A 12,317-nucleotide genomic window follows, 5' to 3' on the forward strand; every position below is an offset into this window, starting at 1 on the left:
CTGTCCCTCCCCCTGCTCACACTTGGTCTCTTTCTCTCTCTCTCTCTCTCTCTCTCAAAAATAAGTAAACATTAAAAAAAATTTAACAAAAAAATAAAAAGTAAATAAAAATCAAAACAAAGTGATCAAGAAAAAACCCTGAAAACCAAACCAAACCAAACCAAAACATGGGACAAAGGGAGACAGAACTGCCGGGTTTCGTACTCGGTTATGCAAGGCTCTTCTGTGTCGCTGCCCACACCCCACACCTCTATCTGCTGGTAAGATGTAGAGTCAGCACAAGAATTTTCCTCAGTAAAAAAGGCAGCAGAGAGGTGCCCAAAGGCTTGACTCATTTATCCTCTCAGATATTTGTCCCACAGAAAGGCACTGGCTTACAGGGGATGAAATGATGGTGGTGGCAGAGAAAGGGGCGCCTCAGTTTTCCTACAGCCAAACCTTCCATGTGGGGATACCTAACTGTACCTTCATTTCCTGGGCTCAGAGAACATTCCTCTCCTCATTTCACAAAGCAGGCCTGGCAGCAATTAACTGCCAGTGGCTGAACTGCAATAAGCCTTCATTCTCCTCCTGCTGACAATTCAGAGACAATTCACCGCACAGAAAGGACACAGCACTTAAACCAAGCAGTACAAGCCTCTCCTTCTTTAAGGTGATAAAGGGGAATAAATTGGTGACATTCCTTTCCATTTTTGGAATTGCAAAAGGCCCACAATACCAGCTCTTAGATACAATATTTGTATGTCTCCAAAAGAATGAAGAATGCTACTAACAACCCAATGCCTTCACAGCTCTGCAGGCATTTCAGGCAAGACGAGAGCAATTTATGATACAATTTCTTACCACTTTGGATGCAGAGTTGCTTGACCTACCTTAATGCCAACAGTACAAACTAGAAACTAGTACTGCTAGCCAGCCATCCCTAATTAGAAGAAGATCTGCAGCGTATACACTTCCTTCCCTTTCCCCAGTGCATTAAGCACAAGTTTGAACTGCAAGTACTCTCCTAAAAGAAATGCCTACCAGTTAACCATTCTGAATGCGCAAGGTGATTCTACCACCCTTCCAGAACTATCCAAGGCCTCAAGCTCCTATGAATGGCATATAAGGTCAAACATAATGTCTGGAACTGAAGACTTCACTTTGCCCTATTATTTTACAATGCTTACAGTTCTCAGCAAGTGATGCCAACCTATATAAATGCCTCTGTGCAACATTGCACAAAGGCCCCCTCCTACTCTTGCGGCTCATAGTTCAAGTTCAATATTCCTCCCCCCCATGTCCACCCACTCTCTGTTTTAGACCCTAAAGCTCCAGATCCCATTCCTTAGCAGCAATTTATTGCTACTGTCCACTGCAGGCAAACAAGAAGAAAAAGTACTCCCCAGCAACACAACCCCAGGATCTTCCTTCCAAGGTACACCTGAATTCTCTAAGGCCCAAATTTGAGTTTTTACCCTCTTCCAGGACACTGCCAGGCCTACATCTACCGTATTTCTTGTTTCATTGGTCTACTTCTCATTTTACTGATCACAGTTATCGGAAGTGTGCTGGAGCTGGCTCATCTGACCTGACTGTGCACATCTCTCCCAACTCATGTTAGAAGTTCCAAAATGGTCATGGTGGCTGTATTTACACCATGGAAACTGACAACATCTACAACTCAGGGCTTGTTTTGGGGGCTTTGAGGGGAGGGAGGGACCCAGTTGTTAAACATTTACTATACCACAACTGTTTTCCCTAAATTACCTACACTTCCTCTCCTGTGAGACCTAACTTCCTTTTCTTTCTACCAAACATTCCACGTAATCACCTAGAATTTCTATTCCATGATCAAAAATCACCTAGAAGCTCATCATTTCATGTGTTATTCCCTATACCTCCTGCAGGATATACTACATAATACGCAGGATACAGTGCAAAATGAAAATGTGGGGTCCCTTATTGAAAAACTATTAAGAATTTCAAGACAATGACAGCAATGCATCAAACTGAGAACAGGGCCTAAGTGTGTGGACTTGTACAACTGCACAGGTCACATGCCCATAAAAGGGTCCTTGAGCACCTATTCTTAACTGTGAGCATGCCCTTCCCTAAGGATACTATTTCCCAGGTATCTCTGCAATACAAGGGCTCCTTACTCTCCCATATGTCACAACTGAAGGCAGGTTAGTATTTCATTTGCTCCCCTTCCCAATGCCCTTTGCAGACCATTACTCTTCTATCTTTTTTGTAAAACCTCTCTCCTCTGCCATCTTGCTGCAATTCAACCCTTACCATACTGTCCTCTCCCAAATGCCTCACTACTCCTTCTGTTTTTCTGAGGGCTTTGACGTCTGGCTCTCGAAATTCCTCTTTACTGCCTAAACAGTAACAGGGTTAAGAGGACAGACTCTGGATAGAATCAGAGTGCCTGGGTTCAAATCCTGGTACTACCATATACAAGCTATATTGCCTTGACCATGTTCCTTAACCTCTCTCTTCCCGAGTTTCCTCGTTTATAAAATAGAGATGGTTAATAGTACTTCATAGGAGTTGTTGTATGGATTAAAAGAGTTAAAAATACATCAAGGGTTCAGAATGGTATCTGGTACACAGTAAGTGCTCACTCAGGAAACAGTAGCTATTGCTATCATCATCATCATCATCATAAAAGTCTATCTCAGTGTCTATATGGATAACTCATGTAACATGTATTTTGAGCTTCCTGAGTTCTTTGAGCTCCTTGTCTACTCTACCCCAGCAACTCTCTTCCACAACTATACCCTAGATATAGTAGTTGCCAGAACTTCTCCACCTCCAATAACTTAGATTCAAATATCCCATCCTTGGGGTACTTGGGTGGCTCAGTCAGTTAAACGGCCAACTCAATTTCGGCACAGGTCATGATCTCATAGTCATGGGATCAAGCCCCGAGTTGGGATCAAGCCCTGCATTGGGCTCTGCGATGAGCATGGCACCTGCTTCGGATTTTCTCTCCCTCTCTGTCCATCTCCTGCTTGTTCCCTCCCCCCCCCCATCAAAATAAATAATCTTACAAATATATGCCATCCTCTGATGACTACCTCCAGTTTTACAGGACACACACTTAGTTGTGCCTCCTGTGTCTGTCTCTCATCATGGAAAACTGTAAATGCCAAACTCGTCTATCATATCTCTGTCAGTTAGCCCCTCTTATATTTATTTGCCTCTTTTTCTATCTTCCTAATCCACTCTCTTGACAATAACCTCGACTTCCACATCCCTATTTCCTTCTATGCAAGATTGGCAAAGTTCCAATCTTGGGTAAATCAACCTATCAAACTGCCTTTTCTTGACAGGGTTGCTGAGAGCTGCTGAGGAGACTCACACACCTGCAGACGTCAGTACCACTGTTATAAATTCGTAGTCTCCATGTTCAGTGCTACCAGCAGTCTATTTCCTTACTGCTTGGCCTTCTCCCAGCCTTCCTAATGGCTGTTTCAGACCTTTACCACTCTCTCCAAACCTCTGATTTTCCTGCCTACTACCTACCTATGCCCATTCCACCTACCTCTGCTTCTACTCTCAGCAAATAATCTACCCCACTTCAGAAAAACAGGCATGAGATTAGAACTACCACAATTTCCTTCTACTGAACCTACAAACCCACCTTTGCTACACCTATATTCACCTATTTCTTCCTTCCTATCATCATGAAGGAGATATCTCCTCCTGCTTAAGGCTAATCTTGGTCCTCTGTGCTCAGGATTCAAACGCACTCACCCTGTAAGACACTAGTTCTCAATGTGCGTTTCTCAGACCAGCAGCACTGGCCTCTCCAGAACTTGTCACAAATGCAAATTCTCAGGCCTCACTCTAGACCTACTAAATCAGAAACTCTGGAATTAGGGCCAAACTGTTTTCAACAAGGCCTCCAGGTGATTCTGATGTATGCTAAGGTTTGTGAACCACCGTTTATGGAATTATTTGTTGTTTATTCCCTTTCCTGTATTTTCAACCTTTCTCTAGTACAATGGTTCCCTTGCCTTGAAGAGCCTATGAGATTGCTTGCTCCAAGTACATTCTTGCCTCTCTCCAATCTATTCACCACACAGCAACACATCTGATCAAGTTATCCCCTACTTAAAATTCCTTAAAATTTTTTTAAATGTTTATTTATTTTTGAGAGAGAGAGAGAGAGAGAGAGCATGAGCATGAGCAGAAGAGGAGCAGACAGAGAGGGAGACACAGAATCCGAAGCAGGCTCTAGGCTCTGAGCTGTCAGCACAGAGCCCAATGAGGGGCCTGAACTCACGAACTGTGAGATCATGACGTAAGCCTAAGTTGGCCGCTTAACCGACTGAGCCACCCAGGTGCCCCTCCCCTACTTAAAATTCTTTAATGACTTCTCACTGACCTGAAGATAAAGACCAAAATCTTAAGAAGGCCTTAAGGCTCTCCACAGCTCACAACCCTCCTTTTTCACCTTTGGCTTTCTACGTTGAACAAGACCAGCCTCTCTCAACTTCTTGATCTTGCCACGCTCTAGGGCACCTAACAAACTTTGAAATTGTTAGCTCTCTGCCTGAAATACTTTGCTTCTTTTCCAAACTCCTTCTACATCAAGTCTCAACTTAAACTTTCTTTACTTAAAGTACCTAACCATATCCCTTAGTCTCAATTAGGTTCCTGTTAGATGCTCTTCCAGCACTCTGCACTTATCCTCTTAAACCCATATTAAGCTTATAATTATTTAAGTATTACAAACATAATGTCTGTTTTCCTTGCCAGAGCATAAGCTCTGTTGGGGGAGAAATCCTGTCTATCTCACTTACTATAATATCCCCAGTGCCTAGCTTAGTATAATACCTTGCACACAGGAAATGTGCAAAAAGTATTTGCCAAATGACTGAGCCTTTGCATGCACTGTGCCTCTGTCCCCAGTGAAATCCTACACATCCTTCAAGAAATATACTAAAGATGGTTACCAGAGGGGAGGTGGGTGGGGGGCATAGGTGAAATAGGTGAGCAGGATTAAGAGTATACTTATCTTGATGAGCACTGGATAATATATGGAACTGTTGAATCACTATATTGTACACCTGAAACTACTATAACACTGTATGTTAACCACACCGGAATTAACATTTTTAAAAAGAGGATTATAATCTAGTGTAGGTAATAAATGCTTAAAGAGAAAAAAGAAATAAAATAAACATTTCTGGGGCACCTGAGTGGCTCAGTCAGTTAAGCATCCAACTTCAGTTCAGGAAATGATCTCACAGTTCATGGGTTTAAGCCCCAAGTCGGGCTTTGTACAGACAGCTCAGAGCTTGGAGCCTGCTTCAGATTCTGTGTCTCCCTCTCTCTCTGCCCCTCCCCCACTCATGTGCACGCACGCGTGCTCTCTCTCTCAAAAGTAACAAAAAATGTTTTTAATTAAAAATAATAATAAATGAAACATTTCTGTGAAGTCTTCCCTGCATATACATACCACCTGCCTGTTCAAATGAATCACTTCCTCTTTTCTGTTCCTACTGTATTGTATATATAACTCTACTAATGCAATAGTTACACACTATTATAAATACCCAACCTTTGTGTCTGAGTCTCCACTACACTGTAAACTCCCTGAGGGCATGGACCACATCTTGCTCACTTTCTATCTCTAGTGCTTAGTAAAGTATCTGACATTAAAAACAGATGTCTAATGTTTACGGGGCATATTAAACCTAAGACTGTATCTCTAATATTGCACTGAAAGGTTTTTTCCTAATATTAAATCTGCATTCCAATCCTAGGTTTGTTATTCATTAGCTACACAATCAAACTGTTTAACCTCTTTGGGCCCCAGTTTCCTCACTGGTAAAACAGGGCTAATAATACCAATTTGGGAATATTGCTATGAAAATCAAACAAAATGACATTGTACGACGATTAGCACACATAGTGCCTGGCATGTAGTAGCTTCCCCACTCTGGCTTCAACTTGGTAGAAACAACTAGGACAAAACAAATACAAAAATAAGTCACAGCAATCAAGGGAGGCTGAGCACAGAGTGAGTCATTCCTTTTAATCATTTGCCCAGGAAGATCAACAATGAAGAAACATAACAAGCAGAATAAACTCTACTGGTGGTATCTCCCTTGGCATACAAAGCTTGGTAAGAAGTCACCCCAGAAACCTCTTGGCTAATGGCCAGCTCTGGCTCCCCAGCTCAGTAAGTCGGGTCTTAGTCTGTGGTGCCAGGAATGGCACTTCAGACTGGAATAGAAACTACCCCATAAGGAAATGTATTTGTACGTGGGAGATGGGGAAGAGGGAGGACAGCTTGAATGCAACCATGTCAATCAAGTGTTTTGCAACCTGGCAGAAAATACTGCAGAATTGTTGGTGAAAACGGACACCACACAACTGCACTTACCTGTAGCCAAGAACCAGCTTAGACTAGATAATGAGCAGATTTCTGCTGCTACCAAAACAATGGTCAGACTTGTAATGCAGTGAACATCTCTAAGGTCCAACTATGCTTGTAACATCTGGGCTGCACCCACAAAGATGACACCAAGCAGCTTTATACATATATTCCTCAGCATAGAGTGCTTCCCACAAGCACCAGCTTCACTGCTCATGTGTGCCAAATGTGAAAGCAGATTTAACAGTTTCTCTGCTCCTTATTCATAATATGCTTACCTCTGCAGAACCACTGGTATTCAGATCACCTACTTCCTTGGAGTCATTCATTTTAGAATGCTGTGTCACTGTATGTGTAGCTACTTCTTCACTGGGACTATCTCTCTTCCGAAGCTTCCTGATTAAGCTCTGCTGGTCACTAGAAGATACAGTGGGTCTGAGTGGAGCTCTGGGTGGATTCTGTCTCCTCCAAGATACCCTGCTCCAACCTAGCCCCAGAATATGTGGTTCATCTTCTTCAGGTGGATAGCCCAAACCATCTGCAGTTTGGAATTTTTTAAAAAACACCAGCATGGAATTGGAAGAGTCTGTCCTGAAAGTCTGGCAGCTCCGGGGCCTGCTGCAGTCTGCCTGAATGCACATCCCTTCTAACCACCAAAAGGCATGGCAGGCAGAATCCTGGCAGCAAGCAGCCCAACACAACTGGAGAGAGGGGGTTCCTTCAAGAAGCCGGAGGTGATTTTCTCCCCCAGATCTCAGGCCAACTCCAAATTCTGTCTTCTCATGCTGGCACCTGCTCTCACTGGCATCTAAAAACAAGGAATGAAAACATTTTAAGAGGTAATAAAAACACACTACTGATCTGTAAAGTGCCCCGAACACCAACATTTAAGGCTATTTTGAATACTGGTTTTTAAGAAGGTGGGAAAGCTGTCTAGTAAGTGAAACAGAAGAAGCAAAATAGAGTGTTTTTTGGCTCAGGATACTTTAGCTTATAGAAGTACTGTTCCACATTCATCGGTGGTTCCCCTTCTCAATGAGTCCCTTCCACATAGACCTTTCATACAGAATTCCAGTTCATGAAAAAAGCAAGACAAACAAAATAGCTATTCTGGTGGAAGTGTATGGAGGGGTGGAAGGGGCAGAGTCCCACCACTTGACCTTCCACTCATGTCCTGGCCTTTCTCAGGGACAGTGCAAGCACTATGGGACCAGAAGAACAGGTAGTGGAACAGGATGGAATAGTCCCCCCACCCCCACCCCCACCCACTGAACTGGCAGCAACACAAACGGAGTATTCTTCACCTCCAACAGGTTACAGGTTCATCCATTTTCTAACCAACTGTTTGCCAGAGTCAGGTGGTTTTGCATATCATGGTATCAACCAGAGCTGATCAGTAGTCAGATTACCAAAAAGTTTAATCATGAGAGGTATTCTGCTAGAATGAACTTCCTACTGACAAGCCATGTCATGATAAGAAACAAAGGAACAGAAGTACAACAGTGACCTAGTGTGGTTAACATAAATAACATGGTTCAAAATTCTGGTTACTGTTGCTTATGGATAAACTTTTGGGCTACTGAATTACTTTAGGCATGGCATTAATTCTCCTGAAATATTACCTCACTTCTGTTTTATTAGATGAAGTAAAGTCAAAGCATGTTCTAAATGAAAGCTATTATACAGAGCTCATTTTAAGGTCTTAGTTATATAGGTATCTGTACCCAACTATGGTCAGGGTTATACAGGGCCAGAACCAGGGTGAGGCAAGATCGATGCCTCAGGCACAAAACTTAAGAAGGAATATATTCTCAGAGTCATGTAAGTACAGAGTTGGCTTACCCAACCTTGAGAGTGAGCAACTCCTTCAATTTTGTGCCTTATGTGTCTCTTTCTTCACCCTAGCTCTGGCCCTGGGGTTAGAACACAAAATATCTTGAAATTACACACAGAAAATATGCAGTAGAACCAAAACACTGAAGAGATGGATAATCATGTCTGCACATACACATAACTGAAAAAGGGCTATGACTAACCAGAGCAACAATGGAATAATCAGCCAAAGTCAGGGCACCTGGGTGGCTCAGTCGGTTAGGCAGCCGACTCTTGGTTTCAGCTCAGGTCATGATTTTACGGTTCGTGGGTTCGAGCCCCATGCTGGGCTCCACGCTGAAGGTGCGGGGCCTGCTTGGGATTCTCTCTCTCCCTCTCTCTCTCTGCACTTCCCCTGCTTGTCTCTGTCTCTCTCAAAATAAATAAATAAACTTAAAAAAAAAAAAAAAAGAAGAAGAATCAGCCAAAGCCAACTTGACTCCCAGGAAATACTTACAAAACGTCCAGCAGACTAAATGTGAACACCAGTCAACTGAGAGATATAAGGAAAATAAAGGCAAGCTTCTGGATGACTGAGCAGGCGCTATGGAAGCCAATCTGCCATTGTTCATTAAAAGAAAAGAGACAGACATTGGCACGAACCTAACATCAGACAAGGCAATTTAGAAACCTAGAAAAAATAGAACTTCCTTAAGAAAAATGAAGAAATAGCAACTATGAAAAAAATGAAGCTACCAAGAGCTACAGAAATACCCCTCATATCCTCATCCACCTTCCCACACAGTAACCAATGGTATGAATCTTGGTTAACAGCTAAGTACACAGACTGTGTTGAAATCAATAAATTGTTACCTCAGTAACCACTGTCAGTCACCTTTATATCAACTTTCCCTCATTCTTCCCAGAGTAATTCTCTCATATTTAACCTAGTGAAGAGGTCCACACAGATGAAATAACCTGCACTTTTCTATAAGCCACTATTTCATTTAATTTTTAATATGTACCGTGACCTCCACTTTTGCTCCTGCAGGAGAAACTGCCATAGGACTTGCCCTCCCACCATGAGTAGCTAGAACGCTAGACAAAATACATGGAACAATTGTTTTTAGACCATGAACAACAGGTATGTGATCCCAGAGAGAAAGGAAACAAACAAGGTGAGCCCTGTGACCACCAGGGCTTTCCGTACAGCATCATGCTCCAGATGGTGGCACAGGGAAGGAGAGAGCCCAAGCAGACTAGGGCAGACTTGCTGCACTGAGGAAACAGAGTTTGAGGTGACTGTGATAGCAAGAATTTTGGAACAAACAACCAGAAAGGAGGAAGCTACACAGATAAAGAGCTCCCGACAACTGGATAATGGTCCCTTTTCATCTTTGACTGACCACTAATTTACCCCAAGTGTAGGTTGAGATCACATGAGGGAAATTAGAATATATTTTGAACTGAATGAAAATGAAAACATAACATATAAAAATTCATGGGATGCAGTTAATGTAGCATTTAGAGGGAGCATTTACAGTTTTAGATGCGTATTTAGAAAATAAGAAAAGTCTAAAATCAATAATCTAGAGAGACACACAAGGAGAAGGCCATGTGATGACAGAGGCAGAGACTGGAGAGATACAGCTACAAACCAAGGAACACCAATGACTGGCAGTGACCACTAGAAGCTAAGAAGAGTTGAGGAAGGGCTCTATGCAGAGACTCAAAAGGAACCAACCCTTGATTTTGGACTTCTAGACTCCAGAACCATTGGTTTATCAGGATTTTCTGAAGAGCAGCTAAGGAGACAAAGGGCTCCCAAGCTACATTTACACATGTGGCTGTGACCTTTACCCACACTGAACAGAGACACCTGGATGCCATTCAGTGGATACGTACAGGGATGTGATGCTGGAAAACTATGGGAATCTGGTGTCCAAGGGGCTTCTCTTTTTCAAACCAAAATTAATCACCCACTGGAGCAAGGGGTAGAGCCCTGGATGGAGGGGTGAAAAATTCTGCCAGGTGCCAGTACAGTCCAGGAGTACTGATTTGAAACAAAGATATCAGTCCTAAAGCAAAACGTTTCTGAAGGATCGTCTCTAGAAGAGTGAACATACAGTGTCATGATTGATAAAGGCCTGGAATGGGAGCACAGAAGCTCCAAAGAGATGTGGCACGGTAATGTGGGAAAGCCTTTAGATATAATTCTTCCGTTATCAGTCACCAGAAAAGTTACACAGGTGAGATAACCCATTAATGTAAAGAATGTGGGATAGTGGGGCACCTGGGTGGCTCAGTCTGATTAAGCGTCTGACTCTTGATTTCGGCTCAGGTCATGATCTTGTGGTTCATGAGTTTGAGACCCACGTTGGGCTCTGCGCTGTCGGCGGTGCAGAGCCTGCTTGGGATTCTCTCTCTCCCCTCTTTGCTCCTCCCCCACTCACGTTCTCTCTCTCTCTCAAAATAAATAAATAAAGTTAAAAAAAAGAATATGGGATAGCCTTTATGAACAACTCATCTCATTTCCTTTAAGATTTTGTTTTAAAGTTTATTTATTTATCTTGAGACAGAGAGGGTGCACAAGTGGGGAAGGAGCCGAGAGAGAGGGTGAGAGAGAATCCGAAGCATGCTCTGCACTGTCAGTATAGAGCCCGAGGCAGGGCTTGATCTCATGAACCATGAGATCATGATCTGAGCCAAAATCAAAAGTCGGACGCTCAACCGACTGAATCAGGTGCCCCAGCTCATTTCCTTTAAATCATCATAAAATTCACATGAACAAGTAACCTGATCCTCAAGAAGGACTCAACAATTATCAATTGTCAGAGAATCCATTCTAGAGAGAAACCCCATAAATGCAATGAATGTAGAAAAGCTTTCAAAATGAACTTTATCCTTTTAAAGTCATCAGAGAATTCATACCAGTCAGAAACCCTACACATGAAAAGACTGTGGAAAAAGCCTTTGCTTAGAACCCAAGCCTTACTCATCATGAGAATGCATAGTGGAGAAGAGCCTTTTAAATGTGATGAAAAGGGGGGCGCCTGGGTGGCGCAGTCGGTTAAGCGTCCGACTTCAGCCAGGTCACGATCTCGTGGTCCGTGAGTTCGAGCCCCGCGTCGGGCTCTGGGCTGATGGCTCAGAGCCTGGAGCCTGTTTCCGATTCTGTGTCTCCCTCTCTCTCTGCCCCTCCCCCGTTCATGCTCTGTCTCTCTCTGTCCCAAAAATAAATAAACGTTGAAAAAAAAAAAAATTAAAAAAAAAAATAAAATAAATGTGATGAAAAGCTTTCAGGGATAACTTAACTGTGTGGCACATCAGAAAATCCATACTGGTAAGAAACCACATTGCTGTAATGAATGTGGAGAAGCCTTTAGGAAGAGCTCAACCCTTATTAGTCATCAACGAATACATACAAGAGAGAAACCCTATCACTGAAATAAATGGGGAAAATCTTTCAGGTATATATCCTTTGCTGGACATCAGAAAACTCACAGTGAAAAGAAAGTCTACTGGTGTAATGACTGTGTGAAAGTCTTTATGAAGAACTTATTGGATATGAGAATTCATACTGAACAAAAAGCCTATTACTGCAAGAAATATGGGAAAGCTTTCAGACACAGCTCAGGCCTTGCTGAACATCAGAGAATCTATATGGAGGAAAACCTCAGGAATGTAATGAAAGTAGGAAGACTTTTCCCCAAAGTTCAGTCCTTAAACAACATAAGAAAATTCATAACAAAGACAGAGCCACCAATTGTAGTTAGTGTGGTAATTCACATCGAGTTAATTCCTTCTGAGCATCAAAGGGGAGACATTCAATAAATTACACATGTAACAAAAATACTCTGTGCACGTCTATCCTGAAGAACTTCTCACATGTGACAATTTCATTACAGCATAGTTTGTACAGGTGAAATATATGAAAAATCTACCTGTCTATCAACACAGATACAGTTACTCTAGAATGCTATGCAGCAACTGAAAACAATGAGGTAGAATCTATATACAGCAACAGAAAGAGTCCCATGATACTTTAAATTTTAAAAGTTGCAGAAATCTATGTCTGATGGGCTTATATTTTTTTTTAAATGAAGCTTTTTTGTTTGTACATATGTAT

The 12,317-nt window shown here is 42.4% G+C and overlaps 1 protein-coding gene across 3 annotated transcripts in view; it reads right to left on the reverse strand.

Annotated features, from left to right (window-relative positions):
* The window catches only part of KIAA0319L (KIAA0319 like), a 95,504-nt gene that overhangs the window by 58,395 nt on the left and 24,792 nt on the right, over nucleotides 1-12,317 (reverse strand). For all 3 annotated transcript variants that reach the window (XM_032594256.1, XM_030323783.2, XM_032594257.1), the window contains one exon: nucleotides 6,655-7,184. In XM_032594256.1, the coding sequence (XP_032450147.1) occupies nucleotides 6,655-7,184 (530 nt within the window). The remainder of the gene's footprint in view (nucleotides 1-6,654; nucleotides 7,185-12,317) is intronic.

The sequence above is a fragment of the Lynx canadensis genome, chromosome C1, assembly GCF_007474595.2.
Source record: "Lynx canadensis isolate LIC74 chromosome C1, mLynCan4.pri.v2, whole genome shotgun sequence".
NCBI classification, from domain to species: domain Eukaryota; kingdom Metazoa; phylum Chordata; class Mammalia; order Carnivora; family Felidae; genus Lynx; species Lynx canadensis.